This window comes from Lepisma saccharinum, chromosome 13, assembly GCF_977018435.1.
Source record: "Lepisma saccharinum chromosome 13, izLepSacc3.1, whole genome shotgun sequence".
Lineage (NCBI taxonomy): Eukaryota > Metazoa > Arthropoda > Insecta > Zygentoma > Lepismatidae > Lepisma > Lepisma saccharinum.
The window spans coordinates 74,279,950-74,300,462 of record NC_139241.1 but is presented as its reverse complement, the minus strand read 5'-3'; the positions used below and the strand labels follow the sequence as shown (position 1 = coordinate 74,300,462).

Sequence of the window (20,513 nt, the reverse complement as noted above, 5' to 3'; positions counted from 1 at the left end):
GTTATATATCGGTTAGTTCATTGAACTATCCAACTTGATTGATTGATTGATTGATTTAGTTTATTTTACTTCGCGTTTTGTGGCTCTTGGCTAATTTGCGAAGATGGGGATGAGTGATGAAATGATGAAATTGATGAATGGACATTTACAAACAACCAAGCCCGAGCGGGATTCGAACCCGGGACCCTTGGCGATGTGCTAACCACTCGGCCACAGGGTCCGGCTAACCAACTTGACTAGTGTCAAGTGTTCATACAATATCCAAAGTACGTACAAAAAAGTCTAAATCAAAGCATAATGTCCAGATTACGTCCCACTTGATGTCCAGAACATGTCCAAAAGTGATCCGAAAATGTCCAAAACATATCCTTTCTGGATATCTTTTGGATATCACGTATGCGGACAAATGGATATCCAGCAGATATCCTGTGGATGTCAATTGGACATTCCTGGATATCTATTGGATATCCAGAACTTCCGACACAAATATCCAAAATATATCCAGTGGATATGTTTTGGACATTTGTGTGCTGTGTAGGATGTTTTATATTTATACTAATGACGGCATCTATTGCATTATTGTAGTGCTTAATGATGAATAAACATATTGATATTGTTCTTACCTTTATACGTGACAATTGAGGTGTTTGCATTTCAGTTTCCATCATATTTAATAATTCTCGTCGTATGGGATAGAATTATGTGTCTTTTGTAGTCGTAAGGTCTGTGGTATGAGCTTTTACATTGAATTGGCAGTGACCTTGGCGTTTATCGCAGAGAAATATTGTGCCCCGTCGCTCTCCGTTGAAAGATCGACACTCACGTTTGGCAAATCTTGCGATGACTACGTAAAAATGTCACGCTTCGCCACTGGGTGCTTAATAACTCAGTGCAAGAAAAATATGCTTGAAAAAAGTAGTGGCAATTTGCAGAGCAATACTTGTGTATCATACTGTATGAGGAAGTTGCTACAGTCTACGTTGAGGTCTCTATTTCAAGCGGGAATCTACCTCGCAGTACTCTTTTTTGTTTTGTTTTTTGTATTGATTCATGGTGCACAAAAATCATTGTGTTTTTCTTTTTCCCGAATTCTCGATCTCGGCCGTGATGTGATCAGCACCACGCTCCGGCCGTCTTTACCTCCCAAAGTTGCTCCAGGTACCCATTGATTTGAGGTGGGCTTTGGAGCCGCTTTATGCGGGGACAAGCCCGGAAAAATTCCGAATTTAGATCACACACCCCGGGAATCAAACTCAGGTCCCCCGCGTGGCACTCAGGCGCCCTACCGCGGCATGGAATGAGGAATGTGTACTTTTTACCTTTTCCGAATCCCTATAGAAAACGTATAAAGTGATGAAATGCAAATTTTCTCGCTGTAAGAAGGCTTCTCATACGCTTTCCTTAACACACGGGAATCTACTGGATTTCTTCCCAGAGTACATTGCGTGATGGCATCAAGTTGAATATCATTCATCCATTGAGAGTGATTTATTACGCACCTTGTAGGACGAAGGCAATGAAATCAGCGTTTGAAATTGCATCTCTCTTTTGCGTGTCTTCCATTGGCAGTCCTTCGACTTTCGAATCGACTTCCCTAATTCGGCAGAGTGAAAGAAAAAAAGGACAGGGCCAACAACTTGATGTACAAGTTTCGTTTTTTAGGTGTCAATAGCAAGTGAGCAAGAATGACTCATGCCTAACCATGATAGCGCTCCTTCAGACACCTACACCAAGCCGAGGAACTTGGATGGTATTCCATTTATAGCCGGAGAACGTCGCGAACAGCTGTAGCATTGGAATGGCTGGCCTCAAAGCTCTTAACTCGGTTTGCTTCATTATGCAATGGCAAATATCAAACCAACCCACAATTGAAATCGTCTTGTCGTGCGTGCATCTTGCGACATGGAAGGTCGTTGAAGCCAAAGTATAACATACAGTGACCTTAAACTCAATAACAAACAATGTGCGTTTTTTCTTCTTAAAAATCCCATTTGTCTTTGAAAAAAATCTATTTTTTTATTACTAGGCCTACACGTTCCGAACGCGAAAGATTTGTTATTTTAAGCTTTCGTAGAAATCATGCTAGATGGCAGCACCTACCGCAGCAAAGATTTCTATCTAAAGTTCTGCCGATATATATTTCGTGTGGCGAACGAGACATCGTCTTCTCAGTGATCTCGCAGAGCGCCGAAATTTGAAGATCCCTGCAAGACAAGTTCAGTGCTCGCAATATGTCGAAAGTACCAGCAGTTGGAATTGATCTGGGAACAACATATTCGTGCGTCGGTGTTTGGCAGCACGGAAAGGTGGAAATTATCGCAAACGATCAAGGAAATAGAACCACGCCTAGCTATGTGGCTTTTACGGACTCGGAACGACTTATTGGCGATTCTGCTAAAAGTCAGGTAAGGAACACGTAACTTAATCGAATTTAAAACTTAGAATACAAAACTTGGGGTTGGGTTAATTTGCACGCATAAATAATCACTTATGGCACATTTCGTGTTTATATCCTTATTAACACCAACGATTGGGCTGGATTGTTAAGAATGAAATTCCATCACCTCCAAAGCCCATGACACACATACCCCCCACCCTTTATGCTAAAGTTCTTAGCACAAAAATCCATCAGCAAATTGATAGGAACATATTTTTTTAAAGTCCTCTTTCCCCGCGTATGTGAATTGGAACAAGATGTACAATTTTGCTTGGAATTCCACCCACACCAACTTCAACTCCCCCTCACAGACTGAATCTAGGAATACTCTAAAAATGGACGTATGAAGTTGAGCACGATATTGTTTGCTAGTCTACTGCAAATATATTACCATGGTGGTGTAAATGTTTTATTTAATTATAATTACAACAGAGTAACTTGTCATTTCTAACCTTTAGAAAGAGGCATTGGTTTTATTCTTCAATTTTTACGTACTTAATCATGAAGCCAGACATTCTAAACAGCCTGTGGCAAGGACGTACGTAGAGCGGGTCCAGGGGATCCTGTGCCCCCCGGAAAGACTTACTACTAATAAAAGCTTAAATAATGAAATAATAAAATTACTGAAATTAAATAATGAAAATATACTTGTTGTTTAATCGAGGGTTATTTATTTTAGCCGAATTTATTGGAAGTCAAGGATTATATTGGGATCATACGACTTTGAATGACAGTACCAAAGATGATTTATGCAAGATTTACTGTATTACTACTTATAATAATATGCATAAAATATTACCAGGAACTTTACCTTTCATCAAATGGATCTAACATTAATTTCCTTGCCACGGCTCTTGTTTTTTTTACAAATTTGCCGACCTTAACTACACGTAAGCTAGATAATGAATACGTGCTGTTATATCACTACCCTTGTACTGTCTTTTTACCTATTCATGTAATAGAAATATAATAGTAATTAGTTTGAATATTTGAATTAATACTATTTGAATTAATTTAATACAATTATAATTATATTAATTTCATTGTTGTTATTATTATTTTGAGACACTTGGTTCGGACCCCTCCCCGAAATATATTTCTATACGTGCCTGGCCACTGGGTCACCAATCAGTGTCGTCCTACAACACGGTCGAATCGTAAAGCCGATCCCTGCCAATGGCAACTGTGAATCTGTATTCCGTCCGTGGTTGCATATTTACAGGTTAACATGTATTTCGAGGGCTTGTTGCGTTAGCATCATCCGACTCTTCAAAGAGAAACACGTTGTCAATGAAAGTTATTTGCTTTTATGCTGTCTACAAGCTGTGCAAGTTTGTTGATGTGTGGCGAAGATTTTAACATAATTACAAAGTAAAGAGATATTTGTGAATTTTTATTTACGGATAACCTATTTATAATTTACTTTTACTCAGAAAAACACCATGTATGGAATATATTACACTTTAAATGGCCGTTACCTGTTGTGCTATGAATTTTAAATAAATATCTTATATCTTCTGAGTGCATGGACAATAGATTTACTCGGAGATGTCGAACCCGGTCGCCCAACCTCCTGGAAATTCGCACCGTTGCTTTAAAATTAGAAAAAAAACAAAAGGAAGAATCTTATTATTTTGAGAGTCGAAAACAGAATTCATTTAATCAGTATTGCATCATTCTATCTGGAAAAATTGAGTGCAAAGTGTAGGATTCTACCAGTTAATCCAAGCAGTAGCGTGCCCAGGATTTTCGAAAGGGAGGGGTTATGTGTTATGTGTTTCAAGTAGTCAGTTCTCATTTTGCCATATTTTCCTGCCTTTGAGTTTTTTCTTTAAAATACTGGACCAAAGGGGGGGGGGTTATAAGCCCCACAACCCCCCCCTTGGGCACGCCACTGAATACAAGGAACAAATAGATCCACTAGTTTTTCAGAATTTCAAAAATGAGATCTTTATTTTAGGAGTCATGACTAAGAGCCTCCCCACCCTCAACTTTTAAAGCTTTTCCTTGAACGATTTGCGTTAAAGTTAATATCAGAAAATTAATAACTATACATTTTAGTATATTATGGGTATGATGATGAACAACAGTTGTGCCGAATTTACACTTCTCTGGCGTATCGAGTGTATATCCTCCACGAGGATATAATAACAATTAGAAAAATAAAACAATATAATTATTAGTTTGTAACAATTATTGTTATTTAGTTATTATTGTTGTTATTGTCATTAAACTTTACAACAAAGACCTGGCCTCGTCTACAAAAATTTCTGACCACCAATGAATCTACTTGCTTGCTATTATAGGCTAAGAAAGGTGGAAAAAGGTACGAATTTATTGGAAGGGTTTGTCTTTTGTATTTCGTTATCCATACCATAGACGTAACTTGGTGGGGGCAAGGGTGGCACTTTTCAGGTTTATTAAAATTTACAAGTTGATGGTAGGCCTACTTTTGTTAACATTCTCGAACGTGAGGATCAAAGTAATGAGTAGTTTTAATGATTTCGCCAATGTAACATTTAGAACAACAGTCTTGGATGCTGTTTGTATGGGATAGAAAACGTTTTGATTCTGCCTTCCACCCCCTCCCCAAAAGTTATGCCCAAAATTGGATTCTGCTGAACAAGTTGCGCCTATGATTCACACACTAAATGCTTGTACAAGAAAAACTGTTTCGAAGTTCAACTACTTCCATAAAAAAAAAATCAGCTTTCCAGATAAGAATTTGTGAAAAATGAAAGGACAACAGATCCAGGAGTGAAACAATGATTTCTCCGATAAAAGATTAGTGAAAAATATTGATTTATTGGTTTAATAATTGCTTTAATGTTTTCCTTTATTCGCCGTTAATAGCCGCCCCCCGTGGTTAGTACATCGCACAACGACGCCAGGGGTCCCGGGTTCGAATCCTGGCCTGGGCATGGATGTTTGTGAGTGTCCATTCATCAATTTCATCATATCATCACTCATCCCCATCTTCACAAATTAGCCAAAAGTGGCACAAAAGGCGAAGTAAAATAAAGCAAATCAATTAACAATTATCAATCGCCGTTAGTAACCCTACTACTACTGCTGCTGATAATGATAGGATTTTTGAAAACTTCACCTAAACCAAAATTACTTTACGCATTCAGACATACCAAGTGATCACCTTTTTCTGTACACGGTAATTGCAAAATCAGTCTATTAGCAGGTGCCGTGCTGCAAGGTAGTATACATTCAGGATAAAATTCAATGTTTTTAGGGTTCGTAGCGTCGAAACAATAGATAAACGCTGTTTGTCTTGAGTACTTGTATACGCTGTGAAAGTTTGCGCAGTGTCACTAGACCGAGACGAATGTTTATAAATCGAGGCGAGACTGAGATTCTGTAAAAATAAAATGACGATATTGACAATTAAAGAACTTCATAACCCACACTCTGTTCAAATTGGATGAAGTTACTGCACAGTCTCCAGTTGCTGTACAATAGTGAATGAAGATGTGGTGTTACGGGCAGGGTGCGAAATCATTTTAGACTGGTGGGGTGGGGAAGAAATATATTAATCTACAACCCCCTCCCCTTCTCCTCATATACGATATGCATATTTATAATGTTATTAAAAGTACAAATAAATTACTAAAATAAATTACTAAATTAAAATATATTATTATTATTAATTACACAAAAAATTGTCACTTTTATATAGTATATCGGATATTATAAAGTAGCAAACTACTTCCTTTACTAACTGGTTAAAGATGTTAATAAATTATGAAATAGTTGAATGTTTTATTATGTGTAAGTTCTTATTTAGTTTTTGCTTTATGTTAATATAAATCAATCAGATTTCATAGTTATTATTTTCTTGCATTCTTGTTTTACTTTTATTGTGCGTATTGATATAGATTTGTTAATGATCTCATGAGAGATAGAAAAAGCATTGAACACTCACAACTACACAAATTTGTGTATGTTTTCGATATTATTCTTAGTACAGTATATTTGAAATTAAAAGTAATTGCTTTTCTTTTGTTTGTTGTAACATAAACTCTCCCCCTCGGAATTTTTTGGTGGGGGAAATCCCCCCCGTCCCCAACAGGATTTCGCACCCTGCTTATGGGGTCAAACATCTCCTTGAGCCATCATGTTATACAGAAAATTACTTTTTTCTAACAATTTTATTATGGAAAACTTCTCATCTTTAAGCCTTGTTTCCATATTAAAAATACTATGTTGCTGACCAAGGCAGTAGGAAGGCCCTGATACAGGGTTAAAACGTTACTTGTTAAGTGTTTTTATTTCTTAATAAATCTGCCTTGGTCAGCAACTTAGTGTTTTTTTCTCATCTTTGTATCATTTTCAAATAACAGGAATAACTATTTGGAACGGCACCGCAGCATTTATAAATCGTTGCACCCTTTTGTAAGACCTTCAATTCATCCCGCATCAAAGTAGTTGCTTGAGAATAAGAACCACGCCAGTTGTTTCCTTCTTTTTTTTTTATTTCTCATATTTTTCATTTCGTTGAACCCCGCCATAGAAAATTCCTGCGTGCGCCATTGGGAATGAAGTTCCTTCAGTAGCCGCTGATAGACAGAAAAGCACGGGAACATCTGGGTAACCCATATGCCACAATGTAATGGACGAACTTTCACTTGTGTTTTTCTCGGTTTTGTATTTTTGTCGGTTATCAAGATTTACTCCCGACCCGCTCAATTATTAATGAAGACTGATTCAAATATATAAATAGAAATTTAAAATAACATAGTGAAATTTGTACTGTAGAAAAATATGGTAAAATGTTTCTTTATTTCATGTAAGATTCATTAAAAAGGTGAAGAAACGTGAAGAATTTACGACTTCTGACAGTATTTTTCGCGGCTTCAGAGAAAAAAATTGTGGTGAAGTACGCGACTAGCACAAAATGTGTGTATTTAGGAACTTATTGAGCATAATAATAGTGCGTCCCCGATGGCGCAGTGGTAGCGTCGTCGCCTTGTATTCAAGGGGTCCCGCGTTCGATACCCGGTGGAGGAACATAGTGGTTCGGATCCCACTTTAAACTGTAGGTCCAGTCCCGATTAGCCTTACTGTGCATAAAGTGCACTTAAAACACCAAATCAATCAATTATCGAGCATAATAAAATGTGTCCAGCATGCATATGATTTTATCCACTTGTAATCACTTTCTGGAAAAGATTTCAACAAACACTGAAATAAGCACATAGTACTCGAAGACACCAGGGTTCCCGGGCTTGAATCCCGTCTTGGGCAAGGATGTTTCATGTGAGCGTTCCTTCACAAATTTCATCATGTCATCAGTCATTCTCATCGTCGCGATGATCCAAAAGTGGCAGAAAATCGAAGAATTTTAAACAATAGTGCTTCTTTGTGCAGAAGCATGAGGGGGCAAGGGGGACCCTGTAAAATTGATTGACTTCGTTGTATTTTACTTCGGTTTTCTGCCACTTTTGGCTAATCGCGAAAATGAGGATGAGTGAGGATACGATGAAATGATGAAGGGACACTCACAAAGAACACCCATGTCCAGGCCGGGATTCGAACCCGAGACCTCTGGCATCGTAGTGCCGTGTGATAACCACTCCGCCACGGAGGCCGGTCCCTGTGAAATGAATATCAACTTTAAATTATACATTTCACACATGTTTTTCTCGTTTTGAGCCATGCTAATTTATGTTAATTATTAGAAGCACATTTCAGGAACATGATAACTTTAGATTGAATGAGTGTTTTATGAGGGGGCAACATTAGTATGGTAGAAGATATGCCTATCCAAAGGGAACCTGGGAAAACCCAGAATGTGGGTCGTACGAATACAGGTTTCACATGAATCGGAAAGCTTCACTTATGCAAGTGGTCGGGGGAAGCGATGTCTATATTTAACTACAGTTCTGGCATCGAAGTAAAACACACCTCCCACACAGTATTTGACTTGTCTCAACTTAAACTAGAAGGGAGATCGTGCGAGACTAATGTGCAGCGGAAACTTTTCCAAAACAACGATATTACTCGTATCAGTAACACGTGTATATATATATAGCAGGAAACCAAATTTAGGGCAGCATTAATCGTCCCACGGAAGAACTTCGTAGAGATCGAGCCAGTTCCAAGAAGTGAAATACTGCACGCGCATGGTTTATACAAGGGGACGTTCCTTGAATTCCAGAGTTATCTGACGTTAAACCAAGTTCGATCGTAATTTAAATTGCACAAAATCAACACAGGGTGTTGACGTAGGGCGGTGATAAGGGCCTCTAGCTAAAGGAACCCCCTCAAACAGTTGGTTTCGTATCACTCTCTCTCTCTCTCTCTTTCTAAGAAAATCATAAATGTTATTTTTTATTGTTAATAATGGAAATAACGAAGTAAAAAATGCGTTAAATCGAAAAAATTCAGTGTAAAATACACATTCTACTATTTGTGAGGGACACGCACACCCACACCCATGCAACGTGATGTGCTAAACACTCCGCATATGGGCCCCATGTGTAATTAAAGGCACAATATGAACATACACTGTGATTCGTGTATTATGTTAATTAAACTATCAAATTCCACTTTTAACAAAGATAGAATCAATGAACATGCACTTTATTTAATTCTTATTTGTAGCTCATCAGTGCTGATTTATTCATTCTTACTTTTTGGACTTTTAACCACTATGTTAATTTTAAAATACCAACGTTTCGGAGGCTGAATCTGCCTCCGTCTCCAGGGTAGCAGATTCAGCCTCAGAAACGTTCGTATTTTAAAATTAACACTTTATTTAAGTTTATGAAGGTAAATTTTTGATAATTCATTTATAAATTATTTTAATTCACCTTTTTTTTTTTTGCCTAAATCCTAATATTCGTTGGTTACATTTTGTTAATTTATTTAGAAAACCACTCAGATTGCGCCTTCCTCCTCCCACCCTCCGAAGAGAGCGGGTGCGATCATCAATGATCAGGAGAAAGCACAAGCAACCTCCTCATCCGCTTCACGCTCAGAGGAAGGCGCTATGTGTCTTCATCGTGGTTGAGTCGATTCCGTGTTTCGGGATCAACGTAAACCAATCATACTACAGAAATGATCCTGTGAAGTATGATCTTAAATTTCGAACACACAAAATTTGTACTTATTCATCATGTCTAAAGTAATCATCAGTGAGAATGTACAAATTATTGAATATACACTATTACACACTCACAAATGTGCACATACTATTCACATTTTATGCATTAAACATTATTATAAAATAGTTGTGGAAACACAGATATTATTTGCTTACAGTAAACGTTCTGTAACTTTCTCATTTATAGATGTATACCAGTTTTAAACTCTGCCATCTAGCGGTCATATTTTAAGTTATTGTTTTGCTGTTGTGGATGATGGTGTCAGAGTCTTGTGTCAGACCAGTTAAAGCTGACGGTTCCAAATAAGCTTGTACCGCGCGAATTATCTCTCCTTTAACAATGAACAAATATCAACGACTTTGATTACAGTTACGGCAGTTACGAAAGCAAGTGATTATGGATACCCATGGTCGTTGTTTCGTCGCCAGAAAGTTTTGTAGGGGGCGGGGTCAGGTCGGTGATAAAACTTGATTAATATTACAATAATAATAATTATTACTACGGTTATAATTGTTATTTTACAATAATGAATCTTATAAACGAATAACGATAAACAAATTCAATTCCAAATTTATTATTATTAATGTTATTATTATTATTTGCTACGCGATCCACCAGATGATTGAATATCCAGCCAACTGATTTCCATTATTTTCTTTACATTTCATACAGTCAGTGGCGTGCTCAAGGGGGGGATTGGTGGGGGTTATAACCCTCGCCCCCTTTGGCCTAGTAGTATTCCTAAAAAGAAAGAACGTCAAAGGTAGTAAAAGATGGCGAAATGAGGGATGACTACCAGAAAAAGTGTACATAACCCCTCCCTTTCCAAAATCCTGGGCACGCCACTGCATACAGTTAATGTATTGAAATTCATAGTTATTGCATTTTGTTATTAACTTTTGCTCACCTCGTTCAAGAAAAGGTTTTAAAATTTATGGAGGAAATATTACTCATAAAGATGGGGCAAATTTTTAATATATTGTGTCGCATTGGCAGATATAACAGGGTACACAGAGGCACTTCCCCCTCCCCCAAAAGAGATAGTAACAGAAAAGGGATGATATCTTGAAACTCCAACGAACAAAAAAAAAAAAACTTCGAGCAATATCAAATAGCAATATTTCGATAATGACCTTTCCAGATTGCCAAAGAATATAAAGTTTAACATAAATAGGCTCATAGGGACTGTATCTACTTGATATTTACAGGTCGATAATGTTAATAGACGATTAACATGTACCAACAGCTTTGGGCTTCTCTGCAGAACTGATTACGGGAGCCCATTATAAATCATGCTTCATAATGATTCCCTCTACGTTCCAGCATGCAAGATTTTTATGCACAAAGGAATCTAACGCGAATCCAACAACACCATTGTGTTGTGTCATGCAAGAAAAATCGAATTAATTAAATAATAATGGTTACATATTATCTACACTTTGATGAATTGTGTAAAAATTTGTAATACATTTTTTGTACTTGCCAAAACACTAAAACATGGGTCCCTTAGTCCACCACGAACTCTATTTCCTTCAAAGGGGAGACTCTTGCATCACTACAGACAATGTTTGCCTACTGGTTGCGTTAACCATTTTGCAAAATATTGTGTGAATTGTATTATATTATAGTTGAAATACATGTTTTGACACCTGACAAACAAATAGGAATATCTTGATTGATCAATGACTTCTTGGATTATAGTGTCATCATTAATATTTCATATTAAGTTTCATAGAAAGAAATTGTTTTAATAGGGTGCAAATAATTTTACGGGGCGCCATGGCATTCTCTTTAACATTTTTTTTTCATAGCCTATGGATAGTTTGGCTCCCAGGGCCGACTCCCGCCGCCCCATAGCTGTGGCTCTGAACTTGGACTATTAGAAAAGCAGACATTGCGAGCGAAGCGATCAAGAAAATTTTACGAAATGTATTTTTATTTGTATAAAATTTGAAAGTGCCTTTGGCCGTCTGGAAGAAAAATGCAAGGAACACGTGAAAACTAATTCCATCATGAGTATCCAATTGTCCTGCTATTCTTAGATTCTCCTAGTCTTGTGTTCAAAACTTCAATGTTTGCTTCCCCTAGAATGGACTTCCGTCCAATGTCGGAGCGGGAGGGGGGGGGGGCAATGCCCTCTGCAGTTGCGGCACTGTTTACGAGTGTCTCTTCTTCAATTTCACGTCATCACTCATTGTTGCGAAGCTAGAAGTGGCAGAAAAGCAACGCTAAGTAAGAAAAATCAAATATCCACTCCCTCTCTTTACCACATGAATCACTATTACCAAATGGTAGACTTGGGAAATAAAAATTTAAGCAGTTCCAAGTTCATAGCAACACATCCAAGAAAAACATCCGAACACATTAGGTACCTTTAATACAAGCCTACTCAAAATGTTACAACTGTTCTAGATACTGAAAATTGCGAAATCATTTCCCGAAGTCTGAATTTGGAAGGGAATCCCCCCCCCCCAATCCTGATACGACATTATACGGATTCCCATACACCCTAATAAATCACAAAATCAATAAGTGTCTTTGTTATGTTGCTAGAGTAAGATATTCAAGGAATGGAAGAATAAATGTCAACAATGTAAACATAAACGCAATTTTTGTAAATATATATTTCTTCCGTAGTTTATACTCAATTACATATATGTACATACTTTCTATAGTGTCAATTATTACAGGTCATTTATTACACACATAATTAATATATTTCTTTAAGGTAAATAACTTCTATCCTTGATTTATACTGTGCTTATTTTATTTTCATATTTTATGTAATTTATAATATATTAGTATCTCATATATATATATATATATATATATATATATATATATATATATATATATATATTGTACATGGTGGTACACTTTGATCTGAAATACTGAGTGTAAAGATAAATACGTTGTGTATTGTACTTAATAATTGAAATCTTGTATTCATGTAGGCTATTTTTGTAGATAATAGTTATAATATAATATAATATAATTTTAGATATTTTATTCCACTCTCTTCAATTAACATGTATTATTATAACTTGGCTTGTTAACTGTTGCATACACATATAATTTAGCGTTGACATGTTTTATGTTTATTTACATTTCTGCACAATAATATTTCTTATCAAACTGTAAATTTACAAACTCAAAGCAAGAAATGTAGAACACTGTAATTGGGCATTCGCCTGTTGTGTTTAATAATAAATAAATAAATGATATAATTGTAAAGATTTAGTGAGAATTCCAGGTAGGAATGTGTTCTGTATTTTTCACCAAGAAGGGGGCAAAGCAGGCTCTAAGGGAGGCAGTTGCCCCCTTGGCCGCCTCTAGCTACGGGCCTGCACATAAAACTATCATTTTTGTAATTTTGGAAATTATGTAACCATTTATTCTTTAGATTATATGGTAGAATATGAAAGTAACGTAATTTCTGTATTTTACACTAATTTCTTTTCGATGTTATGCAGTTTTTCTCAGGCTATTCGGTTCGAATGCTAACGAAATGAACTTCATTCCTGTTATTAAGAATACAAATAAACTCTTTCGTAACTTGAAATGAACTATGTCACATTTAGGAGATGTGGGGCTAGGGCCCAAAACATTATCGATCTCGACTATTTTGGAGGTGATGAGATCAGCATCACGCTCCGTCCGCCTTTGCCCCTCCCGCCCCAGGGTTGCCCCCAGGTAACCATTGATTTGAGGCTGTGTGAGCCTCAGAGCCGCTTTATGCGGGGACAAGGCCGGAAAAATTCGGAAAAATTCCGACCTTAGGTCACCCATCCCGGGAATCGAACCCTGGTCCTCCGTGTATATGTTCTTGAAATTGTTCCCCCATCTTGGGATTTGGCATCGTTCCTTTCAAAATACAAAAATGATAAAAATTGTTCCGTTATTATAGAAATTAAATTGATGATATAAATTACAGTAAATTTTTAGATTCTCCTTTTTCGAAAAAAAATAATTATGCGGAAGCCCCTCCTTTCTATGTTAAAACCACTTTCTCTCTCTTTATTTCTATCTCTCGTTTCTCTCTCTCTCTCTCTCTCTCTGTGCCTCATTCTTTATCTGGTTCCTTTCTCTCTCTCTCTCTCTCTCTCTCTATATATATATATATATATATATATATATATCATTCCTTGCACCTTTCTCTGATGTTTTCTGTTCCCTTCTCTCTTTATTTCTTTTATACCTTTCTCTGATTCTTTCTTTCCCTTTCTTTTCTCTCTCTAATTTTGATCTCTTTCTCTTTTCCGTGCTCTCTCATGTTTATATCTTTCTCTGATTCTTTATCATCCTTCTCTCTCTTTATCTCGGTACGCCTGCGCACAAGCGCGTGTGTACTGTCTGGCTACCTTAGCTGAGACCATAGACGGAAGCGCATGCGCCAACTGGACGTGTTCATTGGCAAAATAAGGGTGACGGCACTTGGGCCAGGAAGCGGGTTCGGTGAAAATGGTCTGCTGTGGAAACAACAATGAAGTTTCAATTGTACTAACATCCGCCAAAATACGTGGAGAAACTGTTTGTTACGAGTTGTAAGAGACAAACACAACACAGCAAGCAGTAATAAACACAACAAGCAAACCCATGTAAGCAAAATGCCACAGGGTAGTTTGATGAGGGTCCTACCTGCTTCCCCTCTCGCGTTTGGAATCGCACTTTCCAGCTAGTTTCGTTTCCCTTGGCTGGACTGTAGTTCTGGCTCTACTCCAAAAAGTACATATAATAGGTGTTATAACATGTGATAACGACATAACTAAAGAAGATGTAAAGATCAAATTCCGGATAATCTTTTCACCTTAAATTCTACGTGCAAGTATTTTAAGAACACACGTGCACAAACAGTATTAATTATAACTGATACTGGAAGCATTCTTCCATTTTCAAGCATTACAAGTCTTACACTCGAGCCATTAAATGTCTGAAACTTTAATCACGATTATACTTCTGATTACAGTTGGCAGGTGTGGGAGGTAGTTGTGGGTCCCTCTTTTGTTCGGTATTCCTAAAAAAAAGAACGTCAAAGCAGTGGCGGCTCGTGGTCTGGCTCTATGGGTGTGCACTTCAGTCTATCGTCCAGAAGTGTTATACCACCCCTGTGAAATACCCACACTCGTTTTTGCGTACATAATGAAGCTTAATATATTGGCAACCCAAGTTTTGATCACCTTTCACTGAAAATGGGGCTATGACAGAGTTATACGTATTTGATTATTTTTTTAACACGAATTCTTTTACAAGTTTCAAATATTTCGGAAATTATCCAGCCATTCTCGAGAAGAGCGATGTTAATGTGCAGAGTGTAATTCAGCATTCGATAACCTGACAAAATCACTCAAAACATAGAAATACCAATCTACAATATCAATACTATTGTCGATTTGCAAAATATTTCGTAAAAACTTTCTCCCCGGCTCTGCTGATATTAATGAACAAGGAGAATAATAACATTGGCCGATCCAACTACCACATGGAGGAAATCAGTTGTAATCTATCAATCCGTTGTTTATTTCTAATGACATACTGATCAAATCAAGCAAATCAAGCGAAATCAAGAGAATAATAAATGTTAAAGCAAATAACAGTACTCACTAAGTTCACACTGCCCTGCTTCGTAATCGTACTTCAGAATTTTCCTTCTCTTCCGCCGTATCCATATATTACTGCAGTTGGTACAGGCTTTGTAGCTAACTTCCCTTCAAAAATTCAATAACGTTAAGTCTGCTTTCGCTATGTACAGTTTTTCTATTCATCTTGAAATCAAACACTTTGCACTGAAACAGGAACGACCTTTTGACAGCGTTAAATAATTTTGTAACGCAGTAACAGCTACACAATGCAAAACAACTGACCATTTGATGCACGCTCCCTCCCCGCGGGTTGATAATTCGGTTACTGTGCCACAGAGGCCGTTTATTTTCACCAAGATGCACGAAGCAAAGGCATGCTTAAAACACCCGTTTTGGTTTTAGTTGCCCTCCCCCCTCCTCCTTTTCTTCCCCTGTTATGCTCGGGACAATATACCATCGACATTTCCCTTTCATAAAAAGAATCCCTCAATTTGGGATGATGTATGGGTTGCATCGACTGCGTCACACGATCTCCAATGGAATGGGTTTGCAACACTACATTTGCTCGCACACAGATCGCTGCGTTCACAACCTTCCTAAATGATGCAACCTCCCCTCACACGGCGCTCAAGCCAAAACATCCAATCAGCGCCCTCTACGCGACTGCTGCAACAGCTTCATAGGGAGCGAAACTACCATTGTGTTCCAGCCCCGATCGCGGCCTGGTCTACGCGGGTTGATATCACGGATCGCAGACTTCTCCACCATCTCTCTTGGTGGAGCGGCGTGGGAACACTTGATGTTTCGAAGGACATAGCGTTCAATAAATAAGTATAATAATAATGATTTGCATTACAGATTTATTTCGGTGTGCACGTTCGAATGTGCGAATAGCCAGAAGCCGGTAGTGCGTCAAAGGCAGGAAAAGTTGGCAAAATGAGGGTTCACTAGGCACAATTAAAAAAAAGTATACGTAACGCCACACTTTCGAAAATCCTGGGCACGGCACTGGTTGACATTTATTAATAAAAGGAATGAATGTAATATTTATGTAACAGACATTTAGTTCCAGAGAGGAAAACATGGGTTTACAATTGAAGCTACTTCTCTTACTTGAAGACAGTAAGGGGCAGTGCATAGATGGCGGTGTTTTGTATTCCAAATAAATTGGAACTGATAATGAAGCACAAATTACTAGCGTTGTCTGGTATGTTGTGGCTTCAAGTTGATCAATCATGGAATGATAGACTTCTTCAATCTTTGTATTTAATCTGCGATTCGATGTTCGATTTTCTGGTACCAGAAACCAAGAGAGCTTTATGTGATTGTGTATTAGGATAGTTCTGAAACTGAAGGTACTAAACTATGAACATTTCGTTTAATTCCAGGTCGCTATGAATCCAAAGAACACGGTGTTCGATGCCAAACGCCTCATTGGACGACGTTATGACGATCCCAAAATACAAGATGACTTGAAACACTGGCCATTCACGGTGGTCGACGAAGGCGGAAAGCCGAAAATCCAGGTGGAGTACAAAGGTGAGATGAAGAAGTTCGCCCCTGAAGAGGTGAGCTCCATGGTCCTTACCAAGATGAAGGAGATTGCGGAGAGTTACTTGGGGCAGAAAGTAAGCGATGCTGTAATCACAGTTCCTGCTTACTTTAATGACTCACAACGCCAAGCCACGAAGGACGCAGGGGTTATTTCTGGTCTCAATGTGCTAAGGATCATCAACGAACCTACAGCCGCTGCTCTTGCCTACGGTTTGGATAAGAATCTTAAAGGAGAGAAGAATGTGCTGATCTTTGACCTTGGAGGAGGCACCTTTGATGTTTCGATACTATCGATTGACGAAGGGTCTTTGTTCGAGGTGAAGTCCACAGCCGGAGATACTCATCTTGGAGGTGAGGACTTTGACAATCGTCTCGTGAACCACTTCTCTGAAGACTTTCAACGCAAATTCAAGAAAGATCTTCGAGGAAATACACGAGCTTTGCGTCGCTTAAGAACCGCCTGCGAGAGAGCGAAACGTACATTGTCTAGCAGCACTGAAGCCAGTTTGGAGATCGATGCTCTGCACGAAGGCGTCGACTTCTACTCCAAGATAACTCGCGCCAGATTTGAAGAACTCTGCATGGATTTGTTCCGATCTACACTGCAACCTGTCGAACGAGCTCTGAACGATGCCAAAATGGACAAGTCCAACATTCACGACGTTGTGCTGGTTGGAGGATCTATCAGAATCCCAAAGATCCAGAAGATGTTGCAGGATTTCTTCTGCGGGAAAGCCCTGAACCTGTCCATCAATCCAGACGAAGCCGTAGCATATGGCGCAGCAGTCCAGGCGGCCATTTTGAGTGGTGATCAGAGCAGCGAGATTCAGGACGTCCTATTGGTCGATGTTGCTCCGCTCTCTCTTGGTATAGAGACTGCTGGCGGAGTGATGACCAAACTAGTCGAAAGGAATTCACGTATTCCTTGCAAGCAGCAGCAAACGTTCACAACCTACTCGGACAACCAATCAGCCGTCACAATTCAAGTCTACGAAGGCGAGAGAGCTATGACACGTGACAACAATTTGTTGGGTACGTTCAACCTCACAGGTATTCCTCCAGCGCCACGTGGTGTTCCAAAGATCGAGGTCACCTTCGACATAGATGCTAACGGAATACTGAACGTGTCGGCAAAGGAATCAAGTACAGGAAAGTCAGAGAAGATCACAATTAAGAACGATAAGGGACGACTATCAAAAGAAGAGATAGACAGGATGCTGAAGGAGGCTGATAAGTATAGGGAGGAGGATGAGAAACAACGAGAGAGAGTCACAGCTAGAAATCAACTAGAAACTTATCTGTTTAGCGTTAAGCAGGCAACTGAAGACGCAGGAGGTAAACTCACAGACGGAGAGAAAGAGAAAGTGCAGAGCAAATGCAGCGAAGTACTTGCCTGGCTAGACAAGAACACCCTGGCCGAAAAAGACGAGTATGAAGAAAAGCTGAAAGATATACAAAAGGAGTGTGGTCCTGTAATGATGAAGTTGCACCAAGGTTCCGGAGGCGCTAAAGGTCCTACGGTTGAAGAAGTGGACTAAGTTGACTGATTTGAAGCAAGGCAAACATTTGGACAACATATAATTCAAGATTAAGCTAAACATTCAAACCAAATTGAAGAACTAAGCTTATCATTCCATCATGATACAATTTTTTGAAACACTTTACACAGAGGTATTTGTAAGACATTTCATATTAGTTTCTAACAATATCTATTGATGGCGCGCCATCGTTTCTTGTGGTTGCATGATCAGTACTTTAGGGAAACTAGGGATTTGCTTTATCATTCAGATACTACTTTTGTATTGATCTGTGCTGTGTTTACTGACCAGTAACATTTTTAAATATTACGAAGTGAGGGAACTTTCCTGCAGCTAAATCCATCATGTATGTACTTTGTGTTTTCTGAATTTTTGTTGTTATTGACCTATCTATATGTACCTACGTTGAGGGTAACTCCAAACCGCATACTAAACAAACAAGATCAACGTATACAGGTAGGTCAATCATGGATAATGAACAGATATTGCTTCACAAGAAATGGCGTCAATGGAAATACACGACTTTTTTAGAAGCAAGAAGAAGTTCAATATAGGGACTTTTATTGGCAACATGAACACTATATTAAGACTGGAAAGTGGTGCTACGCGATATCATTAACTCGCATTAGAGAAAATCAATAGAGGAACTCAAAAAACCTTGCATCTTGTTAATGAAAATCTGCCTGCAACAAAAAGTAATACAATCCAGACGTTTCCGACCACTATAAGTGCATGAGAACACTGCATTGTTCTCTCTCTCTCACACACAAACAACAGCCAAAAGAAAGTATGAGCCTTCCAAACCAATTCAACACATGCCATCAAATCAATGAATTGAATATTTTATATCAGGAAAGCTTTTCGTTGCATTTAGCTGGAGAAAACTATTATATTCTCAGATCATTTATTGTATGTACTAAATTTTGCTATATGCCAGAAACATTGTAAGGTAACTGAACGCATGTGAGTGTACGTACATGGTGCTCATAAAAGCTTTAAAAATTTATCTCAGAAGCATTCAAGATATGTTGTCACTAACCAATACGTATGTTCTATTTTTATGTTCCAATATTTGTTCTATTTATGTTCCAGTCCTAGTATAATTAGTAGATTTTCAATTATCCAGTTAAATACTAACTGTTATTGCCTTGCATTATTGTTCTATTTGTAGATGTAGACTTTAGATATAGACATTATTGGAACCATGTAATACAACACTGTACTATATTAAGTATTTGAATATAACCAAACGCAGGGTAGCCAGGTGGTCAGGATGAACATGAGAGAGAAAATCGAAATCACAAGTTGAAAATAAGGAATAACATTGCAAAAACACAGTACATAACCGTAATAAGCATTTCTACTTACATTTTAATCTTTATAACAGTTCTTTCGTATGAAAAACTGCCAATAGGTGCTGTAGATAAAAATACTGTGGTGCCACCCCGATTGATTGATGAATTTGGTGTATTTTACTTCGCATTTTGTAACTTTCGGCTAATCGCGAATACGAGGATGAGTGATGGTATGATGGAGTAAATGAAGGAACACTTACAAAGAACACCTATACCCAGGCCGGGATTCGAACCCGATGGCGTAGTGGTAACATCATCGCCCTTTAATCAAGAGGTCTCGGGTTCGATGCCCAGTGAAGGCACATTGCACAGTGGTTTGGATTCCACTTTAAACTGCAGGTCCTTTAGCCTATCTGTACATAAAGTGGACTTACAACAAAAACTCAAAAAGAAGATACTGTGTCATGGTTGTGCTCCATACATAGAGTATGCTGCATGACAACGTTGGACCGCCATGTGCTGTTGAAAATTCTTTGTTACAGCATTTGCAACCTGTTTTATACTTATTACAATTTTCCTTCAACGACAGGCGAAAAGTGGGAAAGCAGAACTGGAACTAATATCTCCCCTACAATAGACAGTCACCGGTGACAGAAAAGTTGATGAGTTGATGAAACATGGATGCAACCAGGAAAACTGAAATTCTCAAATACGGGACAGCCAAGTAATGTTTTCTTATTTGCATAACTTGACAAATAAGGTGACGTTCATTCAATTTATATAGTACTGCACTATTTATTGTATATAATATTTAGGAAGTAAATTATATGAATGTTAACTTTGCTGCGAAGTATGCTCTGCTAATTATGTTTTTATCTTTATCCTAAGACGGATATTAAATACTAAACAACAAGGTTCATGGTTGAAGTCACAGTAGTCTTCGGATCTAGAGAGCCGTGACACTCAGGCTGTGTCCGAAAGGTACGAAGTGC

The 20,513-nt window shown here is 38.2% G+C and overlaps 1 protein-coding gene and 1 non-coding gene across 2 annotated transcripts; one reads left to right on the top strand and one right to left on the bottom strand.

The window, feature by feature from the left end:
* The first annotated feature begins 2,056 nt into the window (after positions 1-2,056).
* On the top strand, positions 2,057-20,295 carry LOC145997419 (heat shock protein 68-like). Its single transcript, XM_083134445.1, has 2 exons — positions 2,057-2,405; positions 16,523-20,295. Exons 1-2 carry the CDS (start codon positions 2,232-2,234, stop codon positions 18,224-18,226), a joined length of 1,878 nt encoding a protein of 625 aa, XP_082990571.1. The 5' UTR covers positions 2,057-2,231; the 3' UTR covers positions 18,227-20,295.
* Positions 9,324-9,531, bottom strand: LOC145997733 (small nucleolar RNA U3). The gene has a single exon (XR_014443128.1). It is a non-coding gene; the product is annotated as a small nucleolar RNA U3 (small nucleolar RNA).
* Positions 20,296-20,513: the final 218 nt, after the last annotated feature.

What these genes read in the sequence shown, in the direction of transcription:
- LOC145997419 (XM_083134445.1), top strand. Translation starts at nt 2,232, where the DNA reads ATGTCGAAAGTACCAGCAGTTGGAATTGATCTGGGAACAACATATTCG. An exon ending in GCGATTCTGCTAAAAGTCAG is followed by an intron (nt 2,406 to 16,522) that starts GTAAGGAACACG and finishes GTTTAATTCCAG; the next exon opens with GTCGCTATGAATCCAAAGAA.